The 20810-nt window shown below is 48.9% G+C and overlaps 1 protein-coding gene and 1 long non-coding RNA gene across 14 annotated transcripts in view; one reads left to right on the top strand and one right to left on the bottom strand.

The window, feature by feature from the left end:
• camta1a (calmodulin binding transcription activator 1a) overlaps positions 1–20810 on the bottom strand; it is a 260811-nt gene that overhangs the window by 5659 nt on the left and 234342 nt on the right. For 2 of the 10 annotated variants that reach the window (XM_081706809.1, XM_081706814.1), the window contains 13 exons: positions 19980–20106; positions 19429–19563; positions 6729–6919; positions 6205–6401; positions 5940–6018; positions 5512–5827; positions 4761–5239; positions 3374–3552; positions 2874–3111; positions 2000–2071; positions 1334–1533; positions 1134–1208; positions 695–725 (listed from right to left, as the gene is read on the bottom strand). In XM_081706809.1, the coding sequence (XP_081562935.1) occupies positions 695–725; positions 1134–1208; positions 1334–1533; positions 2000–2071; positions 2874–3111; positions 3374–3552; positions 4761–5239; positions 5512–5827; positions 5940–6018; positions 6205–6401; positions 6729–6919; positions 19429–19563; positions 19980–20106 (2319 nt within the window). Of the gene's footprint in view, positions 1–694; positions 726–1133; positions 1209–1333; positions 1534–1704; positions 1726–1999; positions 2072–2873; positions 3112–3373; positions 3553–4760; positions 5240–5511; positions 5828–5939; positions 6019–6204; positions 6402–6728; positions 6920–14952; positions 15228–19428; positions 19564–19979; positions 20107–20810 lie in introns of those variants that run through there. The other 8 variants (XM_035522400.2, XM_081706807.1, XM_081706806.1 and 5 more) reach the window with 8 other exon arrangements.
• Positions 15850–19407, top strand: LOC118240709 (uncharacterized). 4 transcript variants are annotated; one of them, XR_014119714.1, is made up of 4 exons: positions 15850–16736; positions 16876–17041; positions 17295–17385; positions 18345–19407. It is a non-coding gene; the product is annotated as an uncharacterized LOC118240709 (long non-coding RNA). The 4 variants fall into 4 exon arrangements; XR_004775580.2 differs by lacking the exon at positions 18345–19407 and having other exon boundaries at positions 15850–16132; positions 16616–16736; positions 17295–18327; XR_004775578.2 differs by lacking the exon at positions 18345–19407 and having other exon boundaries at positions 15850–16132; positions 17295–18327.

Here is a 20810-nt window from a genome sequence, read left to right as displayed (position 1 = left end):
AACCCCTCGAATAAAAATGCATAAATTTCCCTCACTCCAGAGAGTGCGCGGAGACGCTCTGCTGATCTCGCCAACGGCCAGATTATTTCACGCGGCATGTGGACCGTGAGAGACTGTCAGCACCGCAACAACGCAAGCTGTCAGCGAAGTCACGGAAGGTAACGACAGGCTACGTGGAGAGGAAGCATATGCACCCTTCAGTAACAGCGCAGTGGTCTTGGCATGCCTGGACATCAGGGAGCAAGGCCTGTAGCCAACCCAGATCATGCAACACGGGTAAGGTTGTACCACCTTTCACTCTTCATACACCCTTTCCCCGTGACAATACAGGGAAGAAAGCAGTCATTTCCCTAAGGGGGGAAGGGGTGCTTGTTAAGTGTGGCGGTGTCACGGGGGTTAGTTTCACGGTAAGGTATTGCAGTCTCTCATTCTGAGCCTCGCAGCCCTTCTGTGCTTCCAGTTGGCAGCTGTCATGCAAGCAGGCATCAGGCAACAGTGATGGAGGGGAGAACGCGAGAAGAGAGGGAGACAGTGAGAGAGAGAATGAGAGAGCGGGAATATACGCAGATGAAAGAGAGGATGGAGAAGGGAGGGTGCCAGGTGCATCAGAGAGAAGTAAGGAGGAGAGGAAGAAAGAGAGAGAGAGAGAGAGAGAGAGTAAAAGAACAGACTGGGTTGCTCAGGCTGCACTCACCCGCTTGAACAGTCTATGGTCCATCAAGGGGCTTCGCATTAACAGCAAAACAACACCAGACAGCTATTAGCACACAGCATGTAGTACGAGTGGGAGGGGACAAGAGAAGGAACCAATCATGGGGAGGGGGCGTGGCTGTGATGTCTAACGCTTACTCAACACTTTCATAACAAAACGGCTATGACCATTTTAAAGACATCTTCTGTCCCCTGTTACGTTTCAATGTCCCTTGAGTGGACGTTAATACATTGCCAGGAAAAGGTTGTAGCAGTACATGCAGTTAGTTCCTTAATCAGTCATCCCGAGGTGGCGATGCTTCAGCTGGCCAGCCGTGCGGGCTGGTGTGGACACGTCGAGGACAGGGGAGAGAACGGCATCAGTGCGTGCGTGCGGGTTCGGACCGCTGCCACTATAGGGCAGCACGAGAGACGGTGATTACCTGTGACGGCAGCGACGAAGGAAGCGCATTATCTTGCGGGCGGCCTGATCCTGTCTCTTCGTGAGTAGACTGCTTCTGAAACAGCGCGCACAGCGACACTCGGCGTCAGACAAAGCGGAACACTGTCTACCGCCCACTAACAATGAACAAACCTACGCCTGCGGATCCATGGTCTATGGATCTAAGGATCTGACAGCTACCTGAGTTTGTGCTGTACCAGGGCGGAGGCGGGGCTGCGTGTGAGGGGGCGGGGCCTCCGGAACTCTCGGTAGCTGCGGTAGTATTGCTGGATGAGCACGGCCGCGCGGCGACTCTGCCGGAACTTCTTCTGCTCGTGGTAGCCACGGAACTTGCTCTGGATAAGGATGGCGGCCTGCGTCATCTTCTTATAAAGTGCGTACTGCCACAGAGCATAAGGAGGGAGCCGTGGTTAAGGCTGAGGGGGTGGGGCAAAAAAAAACAACTGGGCAGGTGGGGGAGGAGTTGGGAGGTGGAGGTCGGAGCTGGGGAGGAGCTCTCTCACGGGGGCGTGTGTGTGTGTGTTTAGCAATGTGCTGAATGCATGGGTTACCTTCAAGGCTATCCATGTTAGCTTGGAAAAGAGCAGAAGTTGGAACTGAGATTAGACACAGTTTGACTTGAGGGGACTGGAGATATTAAGTTTGTGGTGTGGCACCAAAAGGAGTAGGAAATGTGACCAATATAAAAGGATGAAAAATGCAGCTTCACATCGTCACAACACAGCTCCGTACTCAATGGTCAGTACGGCTTCCGGGTTCAGTTTGGCCTGCCTGGTTCACATGGCAACCAGATGCGACACTATATCAAAGTCTGTCTGAAGGAGGCACCAGCCAAGCACAGCCTACCTGTTTGTATTTCCTGTAACAGCCCTGAATGACAGCAGCTGCTACTTCCTGTTGCTCGCGCAGTGGTCGTTCCTGCAGGAGAGTAGAGGGGGAGGAGATTAGAGTGAGGCCCCGCCCCCTTACCCACCATAGCCACTGCCTGGCACAGAACCACCAGCCGGTCTCCACTGACATGAGAGAGAGATGTGGAGGAGGACAGCAAAAGAAAAAAGAGAGAGACAGAGAGGGAGGAGGAAAGAGAAAGAAGACAAAGAAAAAGAGAGACACTCACAGATAGAAACAAATAGAGAAAAGAAAAAGAAGACAGAAAGACGAGAGAGAGAGAGGCTTGAGGGAAGCAGGTGCGCTGAGCGAGCCACAGCCCGTTGGCACAGCTTCACCTGCCAAAGCTCGGGGAGCAGGTGTCTGCGTGCCAGGAGCCCATGTGAGCAGTGGAAACTCATTACAGGCAGCCATGGGAGGCGGCTCACCATGGAGTAGTGAAGGGAGGGAGAGAGAGAGGGAAAGGGAGAGAGAGAGAGAGAGAGAGAGAGAGAGAGCAGTACATTCATTCTTATAAGCCAGGCCATGCACTGCTGCTGCCACCGTGTCATGCTGAAGCCACAGGGGCTCACTGCTGTGTGCGTGTGTGTTGAGATGTGTGCCACCTGTGTGTTTGTCCAGGGACAAAACCCATTAAAGAGCAAAGGGCATATGAAGGAGAGGAGGATACAGAGGTTGGAGGTCTGCAAAGGGTTTATTTTTCCCAGGGGTCTCCAGAACTGTCTGCCGTGACCTCACCCATGAACACAATTTCCAGCAAACCACACAAACGGTGCATGGCCCATCTTTGAGCGTCGACTCTGGGCAGGGGTACCTGAGTGCTGCTGTGTACCTTGTACTTGCGGAAGGCGGTCTGTACCAGCCGGGCGGCCTCGTACAGTTCCCTCTGCTCCGAGTCAGACAGGGTGAGCTGGGACAACTCTCTCTCCACCTTGCTGTTGGAGGCGCTCAGAAACTCACTCCAGTCGGCCGGGGGAGGCAGAGCGGCCTTTTCGAATGGACTGTCACTCATGGGGGATCCCCCTGGGCTGAGGCTGGGGTTTGGGGTCAGGGGTTCACTGTACAGGGATCTACAGGCATACGCACACACACACACACACACACACAGAGAGAGAGAGAGAGAGAGAGAGAACATAGCTGGATCCAGTACGTGAATTGACTACAGGCCATCTGTTCTCATACTTCATATTTGCCGTGAAAATATTGATTGTACTAATTATTTTTGTATTGAAAGACTACTCGCAGAGTAAGCCTGTGCACAGGGCAACAATTCGACACCGACACCACGCAGTACGCACGGTGCACCCTGTGAGCTGCGCCTGCGTCTTTCACCTCAGGTGAATGATGCTGGGGAGCTGCTCCACGTCGCCCAGGTAAGTGGCCAGCCAGCTCATGGTGCTGCTCAGACTGCCGCCGTCTGCAGGCACGGGCTCCACTGCGGCCAAGTTCTCCCTCCTAATGCGCTCCGGAGTGGCCTCGATGATGTGTTCCGCCAAGGTCATCATGTTCTCCTGTCAGGTGGAAAATGCCGCAAACACACACGCTCTGTCACGCTGGAAGTGTGCATGCACACGCGCTCGCACCACACACCCATGCCTAGCTCACGCCTGGCGTGCGTCCTAGTGGTTGGATGGTAAGCGCGGTCCAGTGCGTCTCGGAGATGCACTGTAACACTAACCACTTTCAGAGGTGATCTGGAACGCATCAGGCTACGTTACAGTAAAACTCCTTGCTGCGTCCTCAACAGCAACAACCTGCTGCTCATGCCAACCACGTCACAGGCCTACCCGGAAAATGCGGAATAAAAATATGTAATTGTGAGACTTGAAATTGCTCTGCAAGCAGACACAAACACAGTTGCTTTTTGTGGTTTCTTTTGGTGTCTCATCTCCTGTTCATACAGTGCAAACAATGGAATAGGTTGGAACAGCCCGTTTTGGAACACAAGGGTTCCCAGGACATTCCTGTCTGGCAACAATCGCAGGAGAAGCGTGGCATAATAAATGTGCGGGTTTTCTCTGAGAAATCCAATCACAAGTGGACGCGCGCGGCGCATCCGAAATGTAAACGGATCCGGCATCAACAACCCCAGACGCATGTTAATTCCAGGCGTGACCTGGGCCCTCATGTAGCCATATGTTCAAACACACACAAACACACTCACATGCATAACTACTATACACCACTGCAGATGCGCATATTAGTGCACGCACGCATGCACGTGCACACACTCGCACGCACAGATCAATCTAAATTCACTACCACCTCTGTGTGTACTGCACACCTCCTCCCCTTTCCCCCCTCACTCTCTGCTCAGTGTGACGGAGATGAATGGGCTTTTAGAAGTGCTTGGCCCCGAGGGCAGATCAATTGCTGGAGTTTATTATGTGGTGATGCAGCTCTGGAGCAGAGTGACTGCGCTCTAATGCCCTCTTACACACATTAACGGGACGGATGGCCGCTCCAGCCGCGTTGGATTTTCGCAGCTTGGGAGTCCTGAACGGACAGCAAGGAGTGACCGCGAGCTGGCCAGTGAGATAAAAACAGCAGGGCTGAGACGACTGCCATGGGAAGCTGAAGGGTGAAAACATGGACAACGTAACCTGCGCCAACAACCGTAACGAGCTGACTGAAGTTCACTGCCTTGAAACAAGAAGGCCTAATCCGTTTAGGTGGTATATCCCGCATCGGGCACGGCCTGTGGGCATGCGAGGCTCACCTGCAGATCTTCCATGTGCGAGAGGCAATCCTGGTTCTCCAGATCCTCCTTGTAGGAGAGCAGCTCGGTGTCCACCATCTCTCGGTCCGTCATGGCCAGCACGCCCAGTAGCTCCCCCCGCTGGCGCAGCCTGCCTCCCAGCTTCTCTTTTCCCGCATTTCCCGCTCCGCCTGTGCCCTTCCTGTACACGTCCCTGGCGCCCCACTTGTGGGAGCCTGTGCGGAAGCAGCCCAGCTTGGCGTCGGCGGTGTGGGCGGCCGCGCCGCGCTCGAGGCCGGGCGGGTCCGCGGGCGGGGGGCCGGAGCCGGCCGACAGCTCATGCAGTTGCTGACGCTCCAGGCTCAGGGGCACAGACACCGCCTTGTCCGGCCTGGTATGGGCCCCCTCCGGGTTGGGCTTGTGTTTCTTGGCGGCGGGCAGGTCACGCTGGCTCTCGCTGCTGTAGTAGCTGGAGGGCTCCGAGCGGGGCCGTCTCAGGTCTGGGGGATGCAGCCAGGACCGGATCGTTATTCTTTCAATTACATTTGCTGCATCTCTGAGGTGCAGTAAGAGCTAATCCCAGGAAATGGGGTTGTTGAAATTAGATTCTGCAACAAGTAGAAACTCATCTCATCTCAACGAGATGAAGACAAGTGCTCCAATAATACACTAACCATGAACATTCTGCTCCGATTACCCTTCCTAGAATGGTTTGTATCAAACACACATTCTCCCCTTTTCTCCCCAGCAGGAAGTCACCCTGCGCGCTCACCTGGCCCAAGGTTGCCAGAGGGGGCGGTGGTAGTGGTGGCACCGCCCTTCTGTCCGCCAGCCCAGGCGACCATCCAGCTGTCGGGGGAGGGCGTGTCGGAGCTGGGGGAGAAGGCCATGCGAGAGGTCGGGGGGTGCTGCTGCTGCTGCTCTTCCCTCTGGAGCTGCTCCAGGCACTCAGCCAGTTTGGTGTGGCCCCGGGAGCGGGCGATGGACAAGGGCAGGCGTCCCAGCGAGTCTGGGATGGCTAACGCCCGACGGTCCCACTTGTACAGCACCACCGCGGCTTCGAGGTGGCCCAGGGCGCACGCCCACATCTGAAGAGGCACAGGCAACCAGGGGACGACATGGAAACCACAGATGACACATCTGGACACATGGAGGCACACTAAAGAGACTTTTCATTATATGAACTGACTGAACATTTACCAAGGGTGTGCAAGAGAAGTGGTCGACGTTGAGGGGATCCACCTCGAGCTCCAGATCGATGCTGTCAGCATGCTTCGTGCTAGAAACACCAGACAGCAAATCATTTTTCAAATCATATAACAAGAGCATCACAGCATAGGTGTGCATGCTAAAAAAATAAACCCATAAAAACAAGGCAAAGACAGCATATGAGGGCCAAACCCACACCCAATCCAGTCTCTCCCCTCTCTGCTGGACACGCTCGCTCAGGGAGGCAGTGACTCACCGCCATTTGATGAGTGTCTTGATGAGAGTGGCGTAGCCCTGGCCAGCAGCGAGGTGCAGGAGGGTCATTCCCCGAAAAGTCTTGGAGTGGATCAGGTGTTTGGATTTGGCCCAGCAGGCGCGGTTCATCATCTTCTCGCACACCACCACCACGCGGCTCTCAAAGGAGCTGCCAGCCTGGCCTTGCCCCGACGTGTACTGTGCACACGACACACGTCCGCTTTGGATAAAGCAACCACCACAAAGATCTCCATGCTAAAACTGCTAGCATTTGGCCATCTTTAGCCTAACTTCATTTCTTCATAGGGGTGTGTGTGTGTGTGTGTGTGTGTGTGTGTGTGTGTGTGTGTGTGTGTGTGTATGTATGTGTATATATATATATATATATATATATATATATATATATATATATATATATATATATATATATATGAGAAAGATAGAGATATAGATAAATAGCTATATAGGTTGATGCTTTCAAGAAAGTGTCTGACCGGTCAGAGCATACAGTACATGTGACGGTACCTGAGACTGGCTGTTACTGCCGTTAGCACCTCCACCTCCCCCTGCTCCTGCGCCGCCTCCTCCTCCTCCCCCTGCTCCCGCTCCAGTGCCGCCGGACGCACCATTGCTCTGCTGCTGCTGACCGGTCATCTCCGCCATCCTCCTCTCCATCTGTTCTAGACGCTCCAGGATGGACATCCTGAACTGGTTATCTGCAACACATCCACGCTCGCGTTTAGCAGCTGCACTCGCCCTCGACCACAGCCACTGGCAGGGAAGAGGAGGAGGAGGAGAGAGAGAGAGAGAGAGAGAGAGAGAGAGAGAGAGAGAAAAACTCGCGCCAGAACTTGTGCGCTCTATCAGTTAAATGAGCACACTGCAGTGGAGAGCACAATAAATGTGGGCAGCTGAACACCACAGGATGCACCAAGTACCACACCACACGGGTTAAAGGCAGAACAAGCGCTCGCGTTCACGGACATATCGCAGTGAAAGCAGCCACTGAGAATGGTGCAGCACACAGCTGGCCTGTTACAGAGTGCATGGCTTACAGAGAGCACGTATTTCTACTGAAGCTGTTGATGCAGCCTTAGAGCATTCAGGGCAAAGGCATGGTGCAATCACTTTAAATGTATGTAGACACTTAGCAGCTGCCCAAAGTGTCAGATCGTGGACGGACACCAAGTGCCTGATCCCAGAGTCCATCTGAAAGTTCCGCTCTTGCTCATACTTCCGCTGCTTACCCAGTTATGGAAGCCTCCTGATTGGCTGGGTCCTGTGCTTCCTCTTAATACAGTAATAAGCCTCATCACTTATTTATCTCCACTGGGTACTTGATTGTGTTCAATAAATCAATAATAATAAATACATTTCGGCCGTCTGCTATCAGGACTCGCAGTTCTGCCTTATAAACTGAATAATACATTGATTTTACGAATAACGGGGAGCACGTTTTTCATTACCGCACCATCTGTAACCAAACGCACATGCAGGTGAGCCGGTGTCTCGGGGGTGTGGCGGACAAACCTACACGGATGTGTTCTGCGTAGTGGTTTAAGATACGACCGCGTCACCTGTGCACACCTCCCTGACCCGTAGAGTGTGGCAAAGTGAGTGTACAGTATGACCCACATGCTTTGACACGAACGCCATGGAGCACTTCACCCAGCCTGGCCCAGGGCCACACAGCAGACACGGCTGACGGGCTGCTCATCCGTCAAAGACTGGCTGCTGGGCTGATCCTGCCAGCCAGACATCCGGTGACCACTAGTAGGGGTGGGGGGGTGCTGCTTCAGGGACCGAGCGCTAGGCCCCCACAGCACTGGCCAAGGTTGCCTGGAAGCTTCTTGCTGAGCTGCTGCTGGCAGGAGCTTGTTTCTGTGGCAACCTGCTGCTGAGTGGTAACCAGGCGACAGGAGCACGCCTGCGCAGGGCTCATTAGCATAGGCTAATAGGAAAGGGAAGAGAACACCAGGGCCAGGAAATGAGGAAAACGGGAGGGATAAGGCAGACTGGCACCCCCCTTCCACAACTCAGTCAGTGACCTTACAGGGGGAAGCTTTTGGGTGCCTTTTTTTGGACATAAAAGCTCCCGTGGCTTTGGCGTCCGAGCGAGGCACATTTGCATACCTGGCAACAGCGTTGGGATCAGCCACGCAGTGAGGTCATGTGAGCAGTCATTGTTCAACAGCACAGCAGAGAGCCTGAGTGGGAAACTGCAGCGATCACCTACATTAAGCTCTGAATGGCTCTCGTAATAGGAGATTGATGGCTATTCTGGGGACGGCCTTAAAAACCACAGCAGTGAAGGACATGGAGGCAACAAAACATGTTTTGTCTGCCAGTTTTCTGAGTTCAGACAAGCCTCTGTCTGACTGCTACTGGGTGGTGGCTTATATTTTTTGGGTAAAACAGTGACATCCATCACTAGCCCCCTATGCAGCCAGGGGGGTATAAATGTGCTTGTCTGTGTGTGTGTGTGTGTGTGTGTGTACATGAATGCAGCAAAAGGTTTAGTTTCCTACATCCAACAAGACAGGAGGGGAGAGAGAGCGTAGAGAGAGCTACAGCTGATCGAAGCTTTAAATTAGGGCTTCAGACAGGATCTTAGAGGCAGAGAAAGATAGATAGATAGATAGATAGATAGATAGATAGATAGAGAGAGAGAGCGAAAACTGAGGGTAGCGAAAAAGCACAGCACATGGAACGAGAGAGAGGCAGAGAGACTGAGAAAATGAACGAGGGGCAGAGAGACCGGGGGGGGTGGGGTGGGGGGGGGGGCAGAGAAAGTGAGAGAATGAGAGTGGGCCAGAGAGAGGTGGGCCAGAGCACGAGAACTAGAAGCAAAAAGCGACAGAGTTCATGGCAACGGTACTTAGCAGCAGCTTTGACATGTCTTTGTTCAGACTGTGGTGCAGTGTGGTGCAGTGCAGATGATGTCATCTCCACCTGCTGCTGTGAGCACGCTCAGAAAGCCACGCACGTACATTGCAGAGGGAGAGGAGCTAAGGGGAGGGGCTCACAGCAAAGGGGGCAGGGGCATAGAGAGTTCTACCAATCAGAGTTGAGGCAATAATGTTACACCTACCCACTTTATCCTACTACAGTAGAACTGTGACAGCTTGTAATCACTGAGAGAAATAAAACCACACAAGGAATATTACTAATTTTAATGAGGGCAATGCACCTATAACTAAGCCTGAATTTAATTTCAAACACTGTGACAATGTGGTAACCTGGAATGCTTGATTTTCACCCTAAACTGGCCTCCTCATAATTCATGCTAGTTCTGCACCATAAGTATGGGAGCAAGCAAATGTTTCTAAATGTTTTTTCCTATATTCTCCAAAATCACTACATGTGGATCATTAACACTCTACACATTAGTTTTCAGAGGACAAGACTGCTCGCTGCAGTCTCATAAAGAGAAAGCCTGTTCTCTCTCTCTCTCTCTCTCTCTCTCTCTCGTTCGCTCTCTCTCTCGCGCTCTTCGAATGTGTTAACCATGTGCTTCACTTCTGGCAGGATGTCATCATGTCATCACATCACTCCATCTCTCGCTTATGTGGGCTAGTGTGTGATGGCCGCCTCCAAATGCCAGCGCAAAGCCTCTCGCCATCTGCCACAGCTGGCAAAGTGTGGACACGGGTCATCACTACAGCCTTCCCATCTCTGTGCCAGCCTGACAGTGACCCACGGGAGCCTTGACTGACATTTACGGGGCTCGGTGCCGATACGTGAGGACAGAGGCCTCCTGGCAAGCCTGGTCTCTGAGAGGGGCGCTTCATTAAGAGGGGGTCCGCACCTGATCAGTCAGGCATGACCGGCATGCTACAACCTGACTTCAGACAGCTCTCCCACATCCAGACATCCAGTGTGTCTGTTTTAGGGACAGAAACCTGCTGAGTCTGCGTAGGCTGTCTGGCTTCCTCACTCACCAGCAGGTGAACACACACACACACACACACACACACACACACACACGAGGGAGAAAGGTAGACAGACAGAGATACACTGGTAGAGGTATGCAGACACACACACACACACACACACACACACACACACACACACACACACACACACACACCTGGATGTAAGTTTAAAAAAAAAAAAAAAAGATGACTCTGCTTTCGAATCCATCCTGGCTCCTCCCAGACTGCTGAGCCATACAGGATATATGCTGATCGCTGGCTGGCCCATAACTCAAACATTAAATACATCACTGCAGCTTTCCCTTAGCCAAGCAGAGATAACTGTCAGGTTACTGTAATCTATAGCAAACAGACAAATCCATACCATTTCTAAAGCGCAGTCCTGGAGATCTACCACCCAGCCCAATTTAGTTCCAAACACTAACTTAGCACACTTAGGTCTAAAATTAAGATTCATGCAGAAGGACTTGGATCAAGTGTGTTAGATTAGGGTTGTAACTAAACTTTGCTTGGCAATAGGTCTCCAGAACTGGACTTGGGCACTCTTGCCTTAAGACACAGTATGGATCACCAAAACGGTACTTATGGCTTCTCAGTGCAGTCGGAAACAGATAAACACTGCAACAGCAGATGCTGATCATCTCGAACATGCTTCTAATAGCAAACTACATACAAGCTGTTCACCTTCTGAAGCATCGTAGCATGGCTGACTGCAATACAAGTAACACAAGCAATCACACTGAGTAGCTCAAATTGTTATGGACATAGCCATGCTTGCACCGTGATGGGGTGGGTACATCCCCCATGCTTGGCCTTTTAAATAAGACCAGAAGCTGCTCCTTGCTGCAGAGCAGTGGTATTTGAGGAGGCCTCCCCCTGTGTTTAGCCCCACTGCTTGACATGGGCTGGTATTTAGTGGAAGTGAAGGGGAGGAGGTTTTGCCCTCTTGGCACGACCTCTCCCAGCTGAGCCGCCCATCTGTCTTCACCCTCTCATCTGCATCACAGGGAGTGCAGGATAAAACAAACATACAAACAAAAAAGCATCCTGGAATCAACCCTGCAGCTAGAGCACAGGAGAAACCCCAGCGCGGCCCGGCTAACTCAGTAAAGGCGTTCCTATGAGGTTCCCTTAATGGAGTAAGGTAGCGCGTGACTTATTGACACGCTTGATTTATGCCGCATGTTCTTAACTGACCCTCGTCATTGATCTTGTGGAGCAGTGCAGTAGCCAGCCATGAAATACCACATCTGCATGTTAGCAGGTTGGACACAACTGTCTCTGCTTTATTTTCTAAAAGGCAAATATAACGGGGTAACAATTCTGATAAAGACAAACATAAAATATTGTCATCCATACGTGCTCATTTTTGGCTTTTTTCCCCCCCTCCCTGAACAAAGTGTTTCTGCAGACAGCACGGCTGCCTCGCACAGAGACCTCAGTGAATCGTGCTGTTCCAGAGCAGACACAATCACACAGAGAAAGTCTCGTACAGTCTAGACTTCACAAGCGCCGCGAGCTAGGTCTAGCCACATGTGCGGCAGACAGAGCCACACACACACATACACACACCACCCCCTTCCTGCCAGTCAGCCACAAAAGCAAGCACAAAGCTTTTAACACCTGATGTTGAAAACGCCTGCGTGGGCCTTTAGCTACCTGCACCGATGTGGACCAAAAGCTCGGCGCAATCCATGAAATCGTGTTCAGGGCAGTAACAGCATCTCGGTGGTGCATGCGAAAGTGTGCACCTGCAGGGCTGGTCTCTGGTTAATTAACACGTGTGCGGCCCTTCCTCAGGCTCTCTGGTCGGGAAATACGAATCGTGACTTAGTATGCTAATCGGACGCATGTCCTACACGCCAAGCGTGTGCCTGGAGACAATGCAGAGAGGAGGGATCGCGTGCACCACCAGCTATTACAAGCACACAGCGGCAGGGACGTTACACAAGCCGCTCACACATGCTCATCTGCCTGATAGCAGGGACACTGCCCACCAAAACAGCAAAGTGCAGAGCAGAGCCTCCTCATTACAAACAGAACAACTGTTTAGAATAACGTGCAATAAAACAGTGAAGCGGCATGCTTAAGAGCTCTGCAGGTAAGTCTAACAAACTTATGGACACATGTTATATTTAGGTTGATTCTGCATATAGGTGTCTTCTGTGATGTTCAATTTAAAAGATCAAGGAACAGGTGTCCCTGAGAAAAATACTAATAATATTATTATACATAACTCTCTAAAAACATAAAACCAGACTTTGGATTTTTTTAAAATATATTTTTGTCTAAAAATAATATGATATAGAATTCTAGACTGCTGTTCACTCTAACCTTCAGAGCACACAGTGACCCTCTGCAACCCATACTGCTTCCTCTTGCTGAGATGTCTCAGTCCAATTTAATAGCCATGCAAACAAGCAACAAATGAGATTATGTCAACACTGGGATCCTCTATAACAAACGGTTGTGTCCATTCTTCCAGACGGGCCCTGGTTAAATCACTTACTTAAATCTTATGATATAACACAGCCTACTGCTTCATAAACAGATGCATTACTGCCTGAAGACAGGGGGCTGCCTAGGCAGTTTTTAAATGTCATATACTAGGTGTTGCATCAAGCCACAAAAAAACATCAGAAAAAAACTCTTTCATGTACACTCAGAATCTAATGTAGCTAATTTCAATGTCCATATTCCGTGTTAGTAATAAAGATATCAATTATGTGTATTGCTGTTATCTTTAATGCCACAAACACCCAAAATATGATGATTTTAGTATTGAGAGAATCTTAAATCATTTGTAATAATCTCCAATTTCCACCCTCTATGGCTTAACTGTCTTATCAAACTCTTTAAAGCAGTTTAAACTCAGAAGAATACACAACTCAAGACTGTCAATCAAGTCTTAACAAACTGAATATTTAATCAACCTCAGCATGTCCCCATACAATCTAAGGTCTACTGACTTCCCTCACTGGTATCTTAATTTATGCAAATTGACCCGCTGAAACCCTGGGGTGTCCAATGACGGACAGCAAAAAAGAAACTAATTGAAATGCAGGGTTAAAAAGGGGAAATATTAAATGTCCCTGTGAAAAAAGCTTTACATTATCCACTATAAATGCTGCAACATTTTATAGGTTTCGGGTCAACGCAAGTTCTTGTCAATACAGATTTGTCGATTTATAGACAAAACACTTTTTACGTACCAACAAGATACATTTTCAATTTAGTTATAAATACTTTTTGGATATTTCTCCCCCTTCCATACTTGTGTAAACAATATCCATTAGTCGCGGATAACTGCACACTGACACTTCTACAGGATAAACACCTTTCTGAGAGAAAGAAGAAACATCCGGGTGTGAGTGGAGCCCAAGGTCCTTCTGCTGCATATGCGGTAATGACAAGTCCAGAAAAGTGGCTGCCTTCTACCCTGCAACCTCTCTTTCTTAACCACAGCTTTCTATTTTAAAGACCCTATGGTGCACCTAATCTCTCCGGTGACTACTTCCACTTCTCTCTTATTTACTTATGAAACAATCTCTATGGGGAGCAGGTCTTAACAGAACTCCTTCGAAACAAATAACAGGGCAGACCAAAGCACTCAAACCCACAGCAAACATATCAGGTCAGTTTAATGCAACTTTAAAGACCACATGCCATTGTCAACATAGGATGTAACATTATTTCATTTGCAATGTTTTGCTAAAAACAAACAAAACTGCCATAAAATCTCTTAGAAAATGAGAAGGGGGGGGGGGTGCTTTGCTAGGGAAAACGAGTCAATAAGTTTCAAATGTTTACGCCAGGCACCTCCTGTTTGGGTAACAGCCAGCTGTTGAGATGCACTACTAGGGCACTGGCGTGTTTGTGAACCGCGCGGCACCTGGGTCTGACGTGCCTGCTGTAGCAACACGGTGGCGAGGATGCTCATCTCAACCCCTCCACAAATGACAGCAGGATGGCGAACTGTCGTCTCTTCTTGGGCAGGCCTATGTCAACCTCATACCGTAACAGGAACGACGGAGGATGAGTCAAGATACCACCGGTACACGTGTGGGCACGACTATGGCAAACAGCCCCACTCAGTGAGTGCTACAGAAGAAACTCCACTGAACAATCCATTATAGGGATTTGAAGTCTGCTTCTGAGATTCCTTCGTTCATTCTCCCACACTGTCGGCAGCCTAACATAAGAGGAGTAAATAATCAATCATTCTCAAGTAGCTCAGCAACGTCCAACAGTATCGCAGTCACAAAATAATTTGAGGGTGGGGAGAGGTGGTCTCTGCGAGTACAAGTAAAACAAACTCTGAAATCCACGTTAAAAACACAGGTAGCTATTTCACTCTTTTCTGAAATTTTCATATATCCCTAATAATAATAATAATAATGTCTCCGGTACGAGTACAGAACTCTACAAACTCTCGCGCTGAACGCTGTGGGAGTGTCATACCTGGATGTGACAGCAAGGTGAGACCACGTGACATAAATGAAGAAATAAACTGCGACTTGTACGTGAATATTCATGAGGTTGTAAGCCATTGGCATGCTCCATTTAACAGCCTACAGGAACCACCGGTCTTTCACTTTAGAGGGAGAGGGACGTACCCCCCAAAATGCTAACACCGTTAACGTTTCTGGTAATGGTAACACCACCAGTGCAGACTGGTGCACGCCAGAACTTCAGACGTATGTACAGCTGCTGGTGTGGAGCAGACTTAAGTACACACAACTTTCCCTTTCGCAGACAGACTACACATATGCAAACACATACATCGACACTAGGTTTATTTAAACATGTCCAACCTTCTATTTCACTGTCCATGGAGTCCCCCTGCAATGCAAACGGTCTCCTTGTCTTTAGGAAAAACAGGTGTCATTCATCGGCATCCTGACCGATGTCCCCGCCGCCGTCTCATGCGCGTCTCGGCTTTCGCAAATGTTAGGTGCTGTCAAAATCAATCCTATTTAGCGGGGACGGTCCTGAGCCAGAAGAACCAGAACAAAGTGCAGAAGCGGCGTGCAGCAGGAGAGAGGACTAGAAAGCCCGCTCACTCCTCGCGCTCCATAGCTCCCTCCTCTCAACCCCTCCCCCCACCACTTTGCCCCCCGCGAGCCTGCAGTAAAAGGCAAAATCTGCCCACGAGCAGACGGTGGTGCGCACGTGCCGCGGGTAAACAGACGCCCTAGTTTTTCCACGCGCCATCGCGCTCTCATTACTATTAATAATTCGTTCTCCAGTCAATATTACGATCGTCACTCACATGAAGACAGCACGGGGCTACTTCCCAAATATCAAACCGGTAGACCGACATTGTACCAAAGCCTCAAGTTAGACACAAACTGGGTTCGATCACGCGAGTTGCCAGGCACAGATATTTCCTAAACATGTGACTGTCTGTCATTTATGGTGTTTAGAACACACACGCACTCTGGCACCGCAGTGTTATTCTCCACTACGCCCAGAAACGTTGCAGAGCCCGCGCCATTGTCTGCTTTTCCAATAACATCCGAATGCGGCGTCGTTTAGACTTTTACGCGCAGACTGCGAGAAGCAGGCGGTGCAGTGTAATGGCTACATTGCGCGGCAACTCTTTTAGCTGGCGCTTCCCTTTTTTGTCTCGCCCGTGCCTCCGTACCTGCAATGCTGCAGAGAAAAAACGCGCGCACGCACGCACGCACACACACACACACACACACACACACACACACACACACACACACACACACACACACACACACACACACACACACACACACTCCTTCTGCATTATGACAAATCAAGGCAGGCAGCAGCGCTATTAGCACATCACCGCGCACGGTGCCGGGAAAGACGACCGCTAAGCCCGTACGGCTCGAGCCCAGGCTACGGTGTTTACCCCGTAGGCTTGCTGCGCCGTCGCGCGGCTCCATAGCGTGGTGGTCTGGTGGCTACGCAGAGTAAATGCACGATCGACACTTTGTGAGAAACGTAGAAACTGCAACGGTTGGTGAAACATCTGGATCTGCATTCAATATATAGAGAGGGATTAGCTGGTGACTCGCGGAATTAACGATTTGTTTGTATGTTTAACGCATTTGGTCCGCGCGTCGGCGTATGTGTTTGGGTCTCAGATATAAAAACTATACTTGGTAAAAAAACAAAACAAAGCTATATTTTTGCGGTACAGAACAGAACTGCAATAGGCAAACTTTAAATGTTAGACTTAATGTTTACCTAATCATTAATTCATTAATTTGTTTATTTATTCATCCATTGATGTATGTATTTATTTATCATATTCAACCCACATAGTCATTTGCACTGCAGGAAATCTCTTACCTTGCTTGATTTACCACTGCAGTAGCTGTTTTGTTATATTTAACATTATAACACTATTTAACCTCCAATGATTTAATACTAAGCTTTGTAGAGGCAGTTGGTGTCATAACTTATCCTTCTATTTCATGCCAAGTATTGCACTCTCAGTATGAGTTATAGGCACGGAGTACATCTGTTTAAATCACCCATGTGAAAGTATATATGTAGAAGACTCCGTGTGCATTCCTAACCCATTACAGCCCTGCTGTCAGCATTCATGGCTGAAATGGTGAGTGCAGTGCTTTCACTTGGGTTGTCTCTGCATACGTGTGTGATGTGAATGGACCTCGCGAAGCAGCTGTATGAATGGAAGAGGGGATTGTGAGTGGAATAGCCAGCCTGCTATTACTCACTCCTTATCCCTCCAGGGATGTCTGCATTGCAGCGGTCCCTTAGCCCGACTCCTCCAGCGTGCCCTACTTTGTCCTGTCAATACGCGCTGCACCAGTGGCACACACTCCACACAAACGGCGCGGCCGATCGCGCAAAGACGCGCACACTCTCTCTCTCGTTCCCCGCCTGAAACTACAGCAGGTGAGCAAACTAGATGGTGTTGCTGTATGCTTACTCTCTCACACACTCTCACACACACACTGCATATTCCCCTGGAACAGTGCAGGTAGATTTTTCTGTCTCGCTCTTGCACTCAGTTGAACTCACCTTAACATCAGTGCTGTGCAACTACTGTATTAGTATGCAATACTTGTGTGTGTGTGTGTGTGTGTGTGTGTGTGTGTGTGTGTGTGTGTGTGTGTGTATGTGTATGTGTGTGTATTCTGTGTCCCAGGGTTTCCTACTATTGAGAGATGTGCTGTGATCCTGGGCTGGTTCACTCTCCTGTCCTGCTTTCCTACTCCGGCCTCCACAGCGTAGCCGTGGTACCTGTGCATGGCCTGAGTCTTTCTGCCCTGCCCAGACACTTAGCTGGAGCTGTTTGCCTTGGTTATTGCTCTGCCCAGACTCTTAGCTGGGGCTGTTTGCCTTGGTTAAACCCTCCCATCAGCTGATCAGAGCAAACAGATTAGCACCATGGACGTCAAATTGGCAAGCGCGTCACATTGTCCATATGCTCTGATATTTTCCTAAGCTCCTTGGTGCCACAAGCTCGTCACTGAGCTGGCCAGCACTGAAGCATGTGGCCTGGGCTGGGCTTGTTTTGCCAGGCTTTAAGAGGGCAAGTGTCCCACAGTGACGGGATTATCTGATAAAGCCCTATTGGCTCTGCAAACTTCACATGCACACAAGAGACAGCAATTATTTAAAAGACCTTTGCTTTGTGTGTAATGGACACAAAAATGATTATATCTACATTGTATTATATAATATCTCCATAACATATATATTTTACATAATAACATGAGATTACAATGTACATATAACAAACATTATATACACACACACACACACACACACATATACATATATATATATATATATATGTTATATGTACATTGTAATCTCATGTAATATGTTACTTTCTCAGTGAAGTATGCTTTTGTGAAAGGTTTATTTTGAGATCTCACTGAGCTGGTGGTATCGAGTAAAGGATAACTGATTCTGGAGTTCAACACACTCCACTAGTTCTGAACCATGTCAAAATAAACTTTACACATAATAAGCTTCTGTTAGATTTCTTAAAAGCGAGAGTAGCTTGGTGCATATAAACTCCTGTGATCCGGTGCGACCCACTCACTCGGGGAAATTAAAATATGAAAATGTTTACAACAACCTTCATGACTTTCAAACACTGCAAGTATTTTCTTCTTCAGTGAAAAAATGGGGACGTTCTTAATATTCACTGGATTAAATACTATTTTAAATACCATTTTGCATTCAGGCGCAAGAAGCTGAATACGGAACATGTGCAGATGAAGTAAACACATCTGCATGGTGGCGAGAGAGGGCTCACGCACCCTGGAGCTGCATTAGGCCGGCGCCATCGAAGTCTCAGGAGAACCAAGACAGTTCATCTGCCGTAAACCATAATGCTTAGAACCTCTGTATATAAATCAGCCTCATACATGTGCACTTGGGCCCTAAACCAGATTAACACAGATTAAGGCAAATAATCAACACTGCTTTGAAAGGTTAAAGCTGCCCTGAGCACAGGAGACATTTTCCCACAGTGAGTGAGCCTACCTGCAATAGGGATGGCAAACACACTCACTCAACTGGCACTAGTAAAACAAGTATTGATTGTATTGATTGGGGCTGGCTTTGGGACCTTCAGCAGAAATCTCCAGATGTCTTGTTAAAATTATTGATGTGGTTAAAATAATTTAAAAAACAAAAAAAACCTTGCACTCTGTCACCGTCTGGTGGGATATCATTGGTCTGGCGCCAAGCCCAAGGATGCAAAAAGCATTAATGCTACCTGAATCTTGCAGCCTCACAACACGAGCTTTCCTCATAACCATTCTCTCACACCCTGTGCAACACAGATTTAATCTGTCAATAACAATGTGGGGTAATTAGAAAAGCCTCTGGCTAAAACATCTCAATTATATAATTATGGCCAACTTCAGGAACTCAATTAATTATTCTCTGTTTCATGTGTCCCATTAAACGTATGCACACACAAATGCTAAGGAAGCTGCATGTTTCAGAAAAAAAACTAAACAAAACCTTTTAACATGCAAGAAATGATACTTGCATGAATTGTGCTTCCTGATCATAACCAACAAAACAGACAAAACAGTCAGTCAGTCGGCCACTCTAGACTCACTCTAGTGGTGAGCAGGCACGTCTGCTCCAGAGAGGCCGGAGCCTTGTCCCAGTTTGCCACCTTCCATCTCGAGAACCCCAAACCCATCTATTAGCTGCTCTAAATACAGTTACTGCAGGAGGCCCCGGGGCAGGAGCAAATGGTGGTGAGGGAGAGAGAGAGAGAGAGAGAGAGAAAGAGAGAGAGAGAGCCGTACCGTCTAGGGAGAGCCAGTCGTGCTGTGAGGAAGGTAGAGAAGGGAGTGCGCGCGCCTTGTACTCAAACACCACCGAGTTGGAGATGATCTGATTCCCCACAGCCACCTGCAGAGTCACCAGCCCCGTGTCATGTGCTGCAGAACGGGACACAGAGGAACCAACGAGCCCGTTAATCTTCAGAGAAGCAGGGGGAGAGTGTGCCATCAGCACCTACAAGAGCTCAGGCAGCAGTTCTTATGCCTGGTCTGACAAACGCAGTCCCAAGAGGCTGTGGGAACTTGCTCAGTTAACAGACATGCCTCTGGGGTAACAAGTGAGCGGCGTCATGTTCAGAAAGAAAGAAAAAAAAGCTACGGCCTCTCTTATAAGTGACATACATGATTCCTTATACTACAGGACTGCATTCATTGACTGTGTTAAACTGTGTCAGACTGTGTCGAATCATGTTTCTTTTGAAGCGCACGCGTGTGTGTGTGTGTGTGTGTGTGTGTGTGTGTGTGTGTGTGTGTGTGTGTGTGTGTGTGTGTGTGTGTAGAGGACGTGGCCTTACCTGGACAATAGCAACGTAGAACCCCAGGCTGGATGAGGGATGCTGGCACAGAGATCTGATCAAACAGGCAGCTGTAATGACTGCTGGCCTCCTGCCATGGGCCAGTGATCAGTACTTTCACCCCACCCTACACACACACACGCGCACACACACACACACACACGCACACATACACACGCGCACACGCACGCGCGCACAGACACACGCGCGCGCGCACACGCACACACATACACACACACGACACATACACACACACACACACCACACACACACACACACACACCACACATACACACACACACATGCGCGCGCACACGCACGCGCACACGCACGCGCACACACATGCACGCGCACACACACACACACGCACGCACACACACACACACACACACACCTACTTAACATTTGAATATCATTGCCTATGCTTTTAATTTAAAGTATTGAACAAGTGGTTAATGATACATTTTGAGTGGTGTAAATCATGTTCAGTATAGACCCTGTATTAATCTTTTCAGCCTTTTCTTAATGTTTGAAAGTTATAAATTAAGATTAATTGAGAAATTCAGACGCTTTTAACCTCAATGAATTTTTGCTGCCATCGTATGGTAAAGTGTATGTATAACAGTTTGAGAAAATGTTGGTTTCACAGTTGTGTGAGAATACTTCCCTCTTATGGTTTTACGATGCAATAGCAGCTGAACATACTCAACTAGAGACAATTCAGATTAAATAGTCATCATTTTGTATTAATTTTTTTTTTTAAAGATTTTACGGGGTTAGGCTAGCTTTTATTTTACTTTAAAATGATGTGCCACATATCTGTGAGTTTTA

The sequence above is a fragment of the Electrophorus electricus genome, chromosome 24 (genome assembly GCF_041902795.1).
Source record: "Electrophorus electricus isolate QZ-2024a chromosome 24, ASM4190279v1, whole genome shotgun sequence".
Lineage (NCBI taxonomy): Eukaryota > Metazoa > Chordata > Actinopteri > Gymnotiformes > Gymnotidae > Electrophorus > Electrophorus electricus.
Note: the sequence above shows the minus strand (reverse complement) of the source record. Positions and strands in the feature narration are given on the sequence as shown.